Source organism: Rhodamnia argentea, chromosome 2 (genome assembly GCF_020921035.1).
Source record: "Rhodamnia argentea isolate NSW1041297 chromosome 2, ASM2092103v1, whole genome shotgun sequence".
In the NCBI taxonomy this organism is placed as follows: Eukaryota; Viridiplantae; Streptophyta; class Magnoliopsida; order Myrtales; family Myrtaceae; genus Rhodamnia; species Rhodamnia argentea.
The window spans coordinates 10,962,280-10,975,271 of record NC_063151.1 but is presented as its reverse complement, the minus strand read 5'-3'; the positions used below and the strand labels follow the sequence as shown (position 1 = coordinate 10,975,271).

The following is a 12,992-nucleotide window of genomic DNA, read 5'->3' as shown; positions in this document are numbered from 1 at the left end:
ACGAAAGACGACATCCCCGCTGTATACAATGGTCTTTGATTCTGGATTCCACAACTTATAGCCCTTGACCCCTTCCTTGTATCCGACAAATATGTTCTTCTCAGACTTATTGTCAAGCTTACCCCGTTTCTCCTTGGGTACATGAACATATGCATCACACCCGAACACCCGAACATGTGACAGATTCGGCTTCTTCCCAAACGCTGCCTCATATGATGTACGATCCTTCACCGATGAGGTCGGTGACCGGTTCTTCAAATAACAGGCCGTGGCTACGGTTTCTGCCCAAAATTCTGGCTCCAAACCTGCCCAACTCAACATGCATCTCGCCTTTTCTATGAGTGACCGATTTAATCTTTCGGCCACCCCATTCTGTTGGGGCGTATATGGAGTCGTCTTCTGCCTTGCAATACCATTATCCACACAAAATTGCTCGAACTTATCCGAACAGAATTCACCTCCGTTATCCGTACGAAGGACCTTGATCTTCCTACCCAATTGATTTTCAACCAATGCCTTAAATTCATGAAATTTCTCGAATACATCTGATTTACTCTTAATAAAATAAATCCAACCGTATCTCGAAAAATCATCTATGAATGATACATAGTACCTGGATCCTCCAATAGATGGAGTCGGAGTAGGTCCAAAAACGTCGCCGTGAATCGGCTCGAGAACCTCACTTGCTCTCGTACCGGTGTGTTGGAAGCTAACTCGGTTTTGTTTTCCATGGAGACAGTGTTCACGTAACCCGAAACCCATAGAGCATTTTGGAACACCTTCTACCATCCGACTCGAAGCTAAGGTAGACAGCCCCTTTTCACCGATGTGCCCTAACCTCCGATGCCACAACATGGACATATCATGTCCATCTTCCTTGGCCTTTTCAGAAACAAACCCGCTACCAACAGTCCAAGTTTCCCCGAGCAGCTTATATAATGTCCCGTAACGGACTTCTCTTGCAATCACAATAGAACCTCGAGTCATCTTGCACGAATCCTTATCACAACTAAAAGTAACCCCCGAGTCGCCCATCGTACCGACCGATAACAGATTTCTACTCATCAAGGGTATGTCCATCACGTCCGGAATAGTCTTCACGGTGCCATTACTCATCCTCGGCTTCACCCCGCCACGCCCGACAATCGGAACCGCAGTATCATCTCCGAGCATGACATCCCCACCATTATATTGCTCATATTCACAAAACCAGTGTCTATGAGGCGTCATGTGGTATGAAGCACCAGTATCGATCAACCGAGATATCCTTGTCTCGATCAGCGCCATACATGCAGCAGCCAAATACATATCTTCTGCATCGACCTCCTTTTTACCCGAGGATGATTCAGCTTCCTTCTTAAAAGCTGGCTTGTTTTTGCGGTCTCGCTTCACATGGCCCCATTCTTCACATCTCCAAGACTGTACCCTTCTCTCCCTACTCTTCGATCGCCCACGAGATTTGGACCTGGACCCTTTCCGATTCGTAGTCTTCTCTGCTGGCCTTCCCCTAGCCGCCAATGCCTCTTTACCGGAATTTCCCGATCCCTTTCTTCGTGTCTCCTCCGATAACAAAGCGTAACACGCACTTTCATATGATAATTCCTTATCCCCACCACCGATAACAACAATCAAGTTATCCCATGAATCCGGCAGTGAACAAAGCAGTGTTATCACCTTATCATCATCCTCAAACTTAACACCGATTGATACGAGTTGACTAATCAACGTGTTAAAGCTATAGATATGTGCAGAAAACGAGTCGCCCTCATGCATCCGAAGATTATACAGTTTTTTTTCTCAAAAATAGCTTATTAACCAACGACTTACTTTGATACGGTGACTCCGGTTTCCGCCACAAATCCTTGGGCCGTAGGTTCGCTCATCACGTTCGTCAGAATCGAATCTGTGAGACAAAGCCGAATCAAGCCCTTTGCTTTCCGATCAATCCGATCCCGGTCTTCAATCTCCTTTGGATCCGCCCTTTTGGAAGACGTCTCGTCATCCTTCCCCGCTTCCTTGCTCGATTCCCTTATCACGACACCAGGCTTCGCAGCAAGAGGCCTTTCCGTTTCGATTGCCGACAAAAGATCTCGATCGCAAAGTAGATCCTCCATCTTCATCTTCCACAGATAGAACCGCGTCCCATCGAATTTTTCGATCTCAATCCATGACCCTCCCGACATCTCCGATAAACCCTAATCTCTCGAACACAAGGCTTTGATATCAATTGAAGGGATTTATCGGAACCGAATCAGACGATCACACGGAGAATCGAGAAAAATTGAAAGACGCACGAGATTACCCAGGTTTACCCCAAGATTAGGGCTACGTCCCGCAAATAAATTTTCACTATATTTTTCAGTTTACAGCCAATTCGCAAATTACAATAATAAAACCGAGCAAAATATATATGCCCAAAAACGGGCTAAAAAACCTAAATCTCTTAATCCCAACCATACGGGCCAGCTTAAATAAAAGCCCAAACCCGTAAAAGTTTCGGGGGCGCTGCCCCCGAACCCTCGTCCGCTCACCGGCGAGCAGGGCAGCCGTCCGCTCACCGGGAAGCGGAACCCCCGTCGGGAGACGCCGCCCCCGAACCCCCGCCCGCCGACCGGGCAACGGGACACCCGTGTCGGGCGCGCTGCCCCCGAACCCCCGCATCCCACGCGTAGGGGTCATATGTCGTTGGGTAACACTTCGGTTTCCCTAAACTCACGTGGGCGTACCCTGTGTGAGAAATAAGGGTCCCCGAAGTATTCGCCAACTCCAACAAGGAACTCAAGGCAACCGAGGTCTTCAGGACAAGGTACACCAAATTCGAGATTTTGCATGTGATATTGAGGATGCTTTCGATGAGTTCATGTTCCACATGCTGCACCATGTGCATGCGCACAAGATCACAAAAATTGCACACGAGGTTGCTCATTTAGTCCCACCAAGGGTAGCCCTTCATGAGATATCTTCCAGGGTCAAAGATATTAGAATTAAAATCCAAAATTTTGAAGATCTTGAATATCTCAAGGCTGGAAATACTGCTCTCGGAGAAGGCGGGAGCTATGGTGCGTTGTCCGAAGATCATTTGGCCCATCGAGTTATTGAAGAAGATGATATCGTGGGTTTCAATGGCCATGTCGAATGCATTCGTGATCGGTTGCTATCCGGAGACCCAGGCTTTCCACAATTTTGATAGTAGGCCCTCCTGGTTCGGGTAAAACTGTTCTTGCTAAGCAGGTTTTTTAGTGCAAGAGGGTTCAGGCGCATTTTGACTTCCATGCTTGGGTGCATGTCTCTCCTTCCTTAAAACTCGAGGAGCTTTTAAGGAGCATATTGTAGCAATTCTCACTACAAAAAAACACGGATTTAGCCATGAAAAATTTGCGACGAAAAAAATTCGTCGCTAATTTCCAACGAAAATAGCGACAAAAGTAATATTCATCGCTATTTGCAACGAAATTAGTGATGAAACAATTCGTAACTAATTAGCGACGAATATAGCGATGGAAAAAAATTTCGTCACTAATTTGTGACAAAATTGGCCACGAAATATTTTTCATCGCTAATTTGCAACGACAATAGCCACAAAAAATATTTCGTCGCTAATTTGCGACGAAAATGGCCACAAAAAAAATTTCGTCACACATAAGCGACGAAAACGGCCATGAAAAGATTCTTCGTCGCTATGTCCTTTGCGACGAAAATAGGATTCGTCGCAAATTAGCGACGAAAGGCCAAGTTTCGTCGCTAATTAGCGACGAATATATTTTTTCGTCGCAAATTCTTTTCTTAAAAGTTAGCGACGAAAATCAACATTCATCGCTAATTAGCGACGAAACATGGTCTTTCGTCGCAAAATTAGCACTATGAATAAAAATAACAAAGAAAAAATTAAAATTAGCGACGAATAACTATTTTTGTCGCTAATTTAGAGAGGAAATGTATTATTCATTGCTAATACGATATAAATAAAAGTAAAAATAAAAATGAAAAAAAAAAATTAGCGATGAATAGTGATTTTGGTCGCTAACCTCCTATTGAGCAATTAGCGACGAAAACCAAATTTCGTCGCAAATTTGTTGCTAAGCATTTAGCGACGAAAACCTATTTCGTGGCTAATTAGCGACGAACCACGTTTTTCATCGCAAATTCACTTCTTAAAAGTTAGCGACGAAAATTGTCGTTAGTCGCAAATTAACAACGAACGTTGATTTCGTCGCAAAATTAGCACTATGTAGCGATGAATCATGGTTTTCGTCGCTAATATGATAGAAATATAAATAAATAAGAAAATATTCAATTTAGCGACGAACTATTATTTTCGTTGCAAAATTAGCACTAGGAATAAAAATAACAAAGAAAATGTTAAAATTAGTGACGAATAACTATTTTCGTCGCTAATTTAGCGACGAAATGTATTATTCGTCACTAATATGATAGAAATAAAAATAACAAAGAAAATGTTCAATTTAGCGACAAAATGTATTATTCGTTGCTAATACGATATAAATAAAAATAAAAAAATAATTAGTGACGAATAGCGTTTTTCGTCGCTAACGTCCTATTGAGCATTTAGCTACGAAAACCAAATTTCGTCGCAAATTTGTTGCGAAGCATTTAGTGACGAAAACCTATTTCATCGCTACTTAGCGACGAACGTTGATTTTGTCGTAAAATTAGCACTATGTAGCGACGAATCATGGTTTTTGTCACTAATATGATAGAAATATAAAAAAGAAAATATTCAATTTAGTGACGAATTGTTATTTTCTTCACAAAATTAGCACTATGAATAAAAATAACAAAGAAAATATTTAAAATTAGTGACGAATCAATATTTTCGTCGCTAGTTTAGCGACGAAATGTATATTCGTCACTAATATGATAGAAATAAAAATTACAAAAAAAATGTTCAAATTAGCGACGAATCACTATTTTCATCGCTAATACGATATAAATAAAAATAAAAAAAATAATTAGCGACGAACGGTGTTTTTCGTCACTAACCTCCTATTGTGCATTTAGCGACGAAAACCAAATTTCGTCGCAAAGTTTTTGCTAAGCATTTAGCAACGAAAACCTATTTAGTCGCTAATTAGCGACGAATCACATTTTTCGTTGCAAATTCTCTTCTTAAAAGTTTGCCACGAATGACTGTTTTCGTCGCTAAGTAGCGACGGATAGACATTTTCGTCTCTAATTAGCGATGAGCTCCTTGTTTTGTCGCTAATTAGCGACGAACTTCATTTTTCGTCGCTAATTACCTACGAAAACTGAAGTTCGTCGCAAAATGTAAACCTATCCCGCCAAATCTCCCAAAAATTTTCATTGTCCGGACTTCCCCCTAGGTTTCTTCATTCACCCTCTCGCCCTCACCCAAATCGTTGAACGCGCCTTTTCCCTTGCGTTCTCCGGTCCCATTCCACCACAAGCCTGATTTTGGCCTCGCGAAACATTCTTGGGTCATCGTCATCGTTTTGGGTCTACCCCGTTTTCTCCGAAGGGGCCGAATTCGATCCGTGGCAAACCAATTCTTGTGAGGTCTTTCTGCTAAAACTCTCATCGTCTCTTAGTTTTGATGTATCGCGACCTAGTGTTCTTCAAACTCCCTAGCGATCAATCATTTTTCGTTTCGTTTCTTTTCGTTTTTGGGTGAGTTCTTGGTTTTTTTTGGAAGAGAGAAAGGACCATCCCAACTCGATGGAGCTTGTGGAACAGTTTGGTTTCGACTCTGCAATGAGTCTTGATGGAAGTTTCTTGCATTTTAGGTTTTCTTTGTGGTTGGTGCTGATAATTTTGTCTGTGTGGATTTTTGGTGTCCGTTTTGTTCTTGAGATGCTTCTGTATGAGCCCTTTTCTACGTGTGGTTGGGCAACCCGGTGATCATTGGTTTTGCTTCTCTTTCTCTTTCCCCGTTTTCCGAGAATTCCGAAGAAAGAATTCTTGTCCCCCAATCTGTGGGTTAACAACCAAGAAAGAGTAATTATGTCTCCGAGAGAAGTTTGATAAAATTCATGCTGAATTGAGTGCTATTGGTTGCTCAATAAAGTTGATTTTGCTGCACCCTTCATCTTGATCTGCTCTGTATTGGTGCATTACCTTGACAAGAGAGATCTATATCTAGAAGTTATGTTTTCATCCGACATGTTCTTTATTACTTGTTTTATTGTGCTCTTTGGGTGGTCATCACAAAGCGCTTCCTGTCTGATTTCCTTTGAAATGCCATGTCAATGTGCCAATTCTCTTATGTGCTACGGATGGTAATTTACATATTTGTAGATGTAATCATGGAGATCAGTTTGGAACCTTATGACACTTCTCCGAGTTAATCTAATTTACTAATAAGGTCATCTTTTTCATTTTTTTGAAGATCTTTGGATCACTGCTTTACCTTTTATTTTGGTGCGGATAAGCGAGTTTGAAAGATGAAATAGAACCGGAAGAGGTTTCAACCAAAAGAAAACCTCAAAAGGTAAGGCGGGTAGTCCCCGAAGGTGCTCCAGATTGACATTGTTCACAGAGTAAATCACACGACTTATAAAACTTGGCCTATGTTTGGTGAATGCGGTTCCAGTAAGTTTGAATAGGAGGTCATCTGCTAGTCTACTTGTTGTTTTACCTCTTTCCCGCCACTAAATGATGCTGTTGATTTGCACATGGCTTCTTGTTTTTGGGGTGCTAGTGAAGCATCATCTCTATGGATCTACCCTTCATGTTCGACCATGGCACGCCTTAAGTCCATTTGCACCTAAATCCCATGTATATGCCGGATGAAATTGGGAAAAATTCTGACTATATACTTGTATCATAAGTAGACCGATCACTTGATTGATGGCGGGTTCCTCTGTTCCACGGCCTTCTACTAATTCTACATATAAGAAACCCGTGTTAGCCTACTGTATTATATTGCCTTTAAATCTTTTGGGGATAAAATGCTTTCTTGTAATTAATTATCTTGTTTATGTTGATTCATTATGTGCCAGGAAGTCCCCGAAAGTGCTCCAACAGGTTTAACTTTTGTAATCAGTGGATCACTTGATAGGTACTTCAAATCATTTTCTCCCTTCTTTAAGTTAAAACTTTTGCTTCCAAATTCCCATTTGCATATTTCTGATTCTCTTAACATGTGAGGACGTCTCTTTCCTGGTTGCTTACGCTTTTAGTGCTTTGTGAATCTAGAGATTCATTAGTGGCACATTTACAATTTTCCAGTTTGGAGAGAGAAGAAGCAGAAGATCTAATTAAACAACATGGAGGTTGTGTAACCGGCTCGATCGGCAAGAAGATGGTCATCTCATATTCCTTTCATGATTTAGTATTAAGAGTGTTACATGAATCCGAGTTACTTACTTTCCTAATTCTATGTCCAGAATTACCTGTTATGTGATGAAGATATTGGAGGACGGAAATCTGCAAAAGCAAAAGAGCTCGGGTTATTATTTTCTGTGGATGTTGGTCGTTATTATAGTATTAAAACAGTTAGTTTGCAGTGCTCATTTGTGGTTTTCATTTCTTTGATTTCGAACAACTTTTCTTACGGAGGATGGTTTGTTTGATCCGATCCGGTCATCAATTCATGCAAAAACACCCGTTCAAGAGAAGTCCAAGAGCACAGAGAAAGCTAATCATTGGTTTGTGTTTTTTTAGGGTGGTTCATCTCTTGCGATTTCATTTTTCATTTGACATGGTATTTACCAGTATATATTCTTGAAACAGGGTGCATATTTGACCTCTCGTATTTACTAGTATTTCATTTTTTATTGGATACCTTTTGGATTGTTAGAGGGTGCATATTTGACATCTCTTTCACTTGATCGTATGTAAAAGATTCTATGGCGCAGCCACTCACGTTTTGAATATTCTTTAATATCTTTGTTGTGTGTAATCTCATTGCAAAACTTGTCGCCAAAAGTCGTTGTTGCACAATATTCGTTGTAAAATTCGTCACTAAAAACGTATGGCAAAAATAAAATCTCTTCGTTTAATGAAATAGTCGTCGCAAAAAATCATCGCTAAATAATTAATAAAAATTTGTCGCTAAGTAACATTTATAGCAAAATTCATCGTTGAAGGTGTCGTCGCAGAATTCGTCGCTAAATTATTTATAAATTCGTTGCAACTATTAGCGACGAAAATTATGTTCGTGGGTAATTTGCAACAGAAAAAATTCATCGCAAATTAGCGACGAAATTAAGTTTTTCGTCGCAAATTAGTGACGAACTTTGCGAGAAATAAATAATTTGTCGCCAATTCGTCGTCGCAATTTAGCGACAAAAAATTAAAGTTCGCCGCTAATTTTGCGACAAATTTTGCGATGAACGACATTTGCGACAAAAGAAATTCGTTGCAAATATCGTCTCAAATCGGTGACAATAGGATTTCGTCGCAAATTGGCGACGAACTACTTTTGTCGCAAATTTCGTCGCAAATTAGCGACGAAATTTCATTTTTTCGTTGCTAATTTTTGCGACGCCGTATTAGCCACGAATTTTTTTTCGTGGCAAAATTCGTCGCAAAATCCATTAGCGACAAATTTTGCCAAAATTTTCGTGGCAAATTTCGTGGCTAAAACCTTGTTTTTTTGTAGTGTCTTTCCTGGAATAGATGGGTCAGTTCTCATCAATGGAGTTCTTGTTAAAGCATCTTTCATTAAATATTTGCAGCAGAAACGGTTCATTGTTGTTCTGGATGATACATGGAGAATGAAAGATTGGGAACTGATCGTAAATGAATTACAGATTGGTTCCATTGGAAGTAGAGTATTGGTCACTTCTCGCAACAGCGATGTTGGCGCCTCTTGCGTCGAATGCCCCAAATATGTCCACAAACTGAATGGTTTACCATGGAAGAAAGCATTAAACCTATTCTGTAAGAAGGCTTTCCGTAGCTGCCATGGGATTTGTCCCCCGGAGTTGGAGGATTTCTCCGAGAAAATAATTAAGAAGTGTGAAGGGCTTCCCTTAGCAGTAATAGCAGCTGGCAACCTTCTATCAAAGAAGCGGCAAATTCCATATGAATGGAAGAAATTGCATGACAGCCTCGGAGCCAATCTTCATGTTATGAGGAGTATTCTGTTGCCAAGTTACAAGGACCTCCCGAGCGATCTAAGAAGCTGCTTTTTGTACTTCAGCATATTTCCTGAGGACTATCCGATTCGGCGGCAAAGATTGATTCGCCTATGGATAGCTGAAGGATTTGTGAAGGAAGCAAGGAATACAACTCTGGAAGAAATTGCAGAGCATTATCTTAATGAGCTCGTTCAGAGGAATCTGGTTCTTGTGACAGTGAGGGAAATCGATGGACGGGTGAGAAGTTGCCATGTCCTGAATCTTGTTCACAAATTCATCATTGACAAGGCTGAGGTAGAGAACTTTGTCGGATCTGCATCCGAAAGAAGCTCATCATCCCAGGGAAGAATCCGGCACCTATCTGCTCAGACGGATATTCACACAAATGTTGAACTTGGTGAAACATTAGGTCATGTTCGGTCCGCTTTCATGTTTGGGAGAGGAAAGTTTTCAGACTTGAAGTTTTTCCAGCTGTTGAGGATTTTAGATATGCAAGGCGCTCTGCTGGAGGATTTCCCCATCATTGTTGTCAAACTTGTGCTTCTAAAGTACCTGAGTTTGCGAGAGACAAATATCAATACAGTTCCGAAGTCCATAAAGAAGCTTGGCCTCCTTGAAACCTTGGACCTCAAGCAAACAAGAGTCACGCGGCTTCCAGAGAGCATTTTTTGGCTGCACCGATGTTGACACCCGAATTTTTAGTCGGTTTTCCTTTAGTTTTATTTTCCAAAATTCATTAAAAATTCACAAAAAAATTAAAAAAAAATTGAAAAATCAACATTGGAAGCCTTGGCCAAGCTTAAGGAACCAATTTGGAACAAAAAATAATTTTTCATATTTTTCGCATTTTTTAATATTTTAGGAAAATAGGAAAATACTTGAAAATTCATAAAAAAATACTTTTCGAGGTCACAAAAATACAGAAAAATGTCCAATATTTTTATTTTAATTCCCTTTTCATATTGACTTCAAGAGAAATTGAAAATTGAGTTCAATTTTAAGTGTTTCTTCACAATGCCTAAGGTTGAATTTGCACAAAAAATACCAATTGAGTCTTTTTATTTGCAATTTTTGCACATTTGGAGTCTAGACATTCAATTGTGGTCCCTTTGAACTTCAATTTGATCAATTGCACCCACAATTGCAGGAATTGCACGAATTAGACACAAAATTCCCAAATTATTTGCAATTTAGTCCCTCAATTGGCCAATTTTTAAAATTACTTTTAATTGAGGGATTATCATGGTAAAATTGGACTGTCCCCCTATATTTTCATGCATTTCAAATCGATTGGAATGGGTTTCATAGTCCAATTTGGTCGAATTGACATCCAATTGGGGTTTTCCCCAAATTGGGAATTTTGAAAAATTTGGGGTTTTTGTGCAAATTGATAGGAAATTTTGGGCAAAAACACATTTCTAGATAATATCCAGGCCCTAGAATCCAATTTTGAGGTTTAATTGCAAAAATTCCCATTCAATCTTGATTAATTTTGAAAATTCTATGAATTTTACTGTCTGAACCGGTTCGAACCGGTCTAATCGCCGGTCGGACCGGTTCGGACCGGTCTAATCGCCGGTCGGACCGGTCGAACCGGTCTAGAACAGTACTTCATCTTCTTCACCGAGTTCGTGCATTTTGCGGGTTTTAAAGCTGAAATTCAATGGACAAATTGAAGGTCAATTCGTGCCTTATCAATCCAATTAACCTAGGGCTTTTGTTCATTGGAACAACCCGCATCAATCTCCACCGGCGGCAGGGCTAATGGCCGCCGGAGGTGGCCGGAATTGATGGTCAAAGGCTCGGTGCGGCGGAAGTCAACATTTTTGAATTCAAGGGCAATTCACGCTCGTTTTGGACCCAACGGACTTCAAACGGCTTTGGACGGAATCTTAACGATTCCGTCACCGTCCGGCGAGCCATTTTGCGCGTATCCACACGTGTGGACAGCTCGGCCAAGCTCGCCCGTGCGCGCGCCCAAATTCAAAACCAACTATAAAAGGCCGAGAAGATTCTCGATCAAGAGAGGCTCATTATGTTAGTAAGGGGGTTGAGAGAAGTAGAGAGAGAGAGAGAAAACGAGAGAGAGTTCGCTCTCCCGCTCGTTCGGTTGAGAACTCGAGCTCGACCGTGAGCTCTTGGTGAGGCCAATCCGGAGTGAATCGAGACTTGAAATCACGTCCAGAAGCTTCGTCTAGGCTCGGGGATTCGATCGCGCCAGCTTAATCAACCTGCGAGCTCCTAAAACGGTAAGTCGATCTCTCGAACTTGGCTCGGCATGTTCATGGCATCTCAAGGTTTTAGACACAATCATTGCAATTATTGTGTGTGTTTTGGTCCTTGAATGTTGCTGATCCTTCCCGCATTTTGTTCTGGCTTTGATTTTGCACGAACATCATCAATCGAGTCCGTCAATTCTAACCTCCATGGCCGAACACTGTCGAAGCCTACCTAGGAAATCCTAGGTCATGCGAGCTCGATCTGAGCTCGAGGTAAGCCTCTGGAACTTCTATTTGAGTGTTTTTGTGAAGGAATTGGATTATTGTGCCCTGGATCGTATGTTTGAACTAAGCAAGGCCGAGACCGTATAAGCTTGATTCCTGTTGATTCCGTGGATAGAATGTCTTGATTTTTTAGTATGTTAATCTAGAGGTTGAATGGAGTCGATCGCCGTTGGTTTGAGACTTTTCCGGCGAGATCTCACCGTTGGATCTCGCCGGAGAGCTCTCGGCCGTCCATTTCACGTCGTCGCAACGAAGAAGACGACCGACGTGGCTCGGTCAAAAGGTCAAACGTCCTACGTGGCTCCCTCTGGTTGGTCTAGCAAGCGTCCGAGTCGGCTCGGCCATTGGTGCGAGCGAGCCGACTCGGACTCGATCGAACGGCCGAGATAATTCGATAGGTTTGATTCTCGGCCGTTCGATCCTCTTTTTGTATTTTCGGATATTAGATATATTAGGTAAATAATTCAATAAATCATAAACGGTGCCGTTTGATAGAGTCTTGGCGACGTCGTTTAGAGTAGATAGGGAATGGACGGCCGGGATTACAGCTAGGATTGATCGCAGCCGTTCAAGGTCTTAAAGCGTGCGACGTCGTTTTGTCTAAGAGAAAAACGAATGGCTTAGATTAGATCTAGGTTAGATCTCAACCGTCCGTTTAGTTGAAACGTACGGCGTCGTTTTGGTCTAAGTGGAATGAACGGTGCAGATTAGAATTGAGGTAGATCGTGACCGTCCATGTCCTCTAAAGCGTGTGGCGTCGTTTTTGAGTGTGTAGACCGGAGGCGACGTCATTTCACTTAGGCGAGGATCGACGGCCGAGATCGATTCTAGAGTTGATCTCAGCCGTCCGTTCCTTTTTCGTATATTCGAATATTTTAGAAAATCAAAAATTAATAGAAAATAGGGGACGGTGTCGTTTTTGTGTTGAGTGAGTGGTCTCTGAGCGGTCGGACCGGGTTAACCGGTCGTTGACCAGGTTGACCCGGTCCGGTTCTTTAATAAAAAAATAAAAAGAAATTTCCAAAAATCCAAAAAAATTGCAAAAATACTTAGAAAATTCATAAAAATTCCCAGATTTTCACAAAAAATTTCTAAAAATTCCTAGATCGATTCGGGACTCATAAAGTCTGGATCGAAAATTTTGAGACTTCGAGGGTCGATCCGTGTCGATCCGGATAATTCCCAATATTTTTGAAAAATAAGTAAAAATTCCAAAAAATAGAAAAAATTAGAAAAATTCCATAAAATCACAAAAAATGGGAAATGACCACATTCAACTGGCCCGACTCCAATTTTGTGATTTTCGGGTCCTGAACCTCAAAAAATGACCATTCTACCCTTCTGGGCCATTCGTCCAAAATTTTTACCAAATCACCCCAACACCCAAATTTGATTTTTGTGTGGGTCGATAGGGCCATTTTAGACA

General features: G+C 41.2%; 1 protein-coding gene across 1 annotated transcript; it reads left to right on the top strand.

Moving 5' to 3' along the window:
- The first annotated feature begins 8,696 nt into the window (after positions 1-8,696).
- Positions 8,697-9,749, top strand: LOC115732798 (disease resistance protein RPM1-like). The gene has a single exon (XM_048273442.1). The coding sequence runs from the start codon at positions 8,697-8,699 to the stop codon at positions 9,747-9,749; it is 1,053 nt and encodes a 350-aa protein (XP_048129399.1).
- The last annotated feature ends 3,243 nt before the right edge of the window (positions 9,750-12,992 follow it).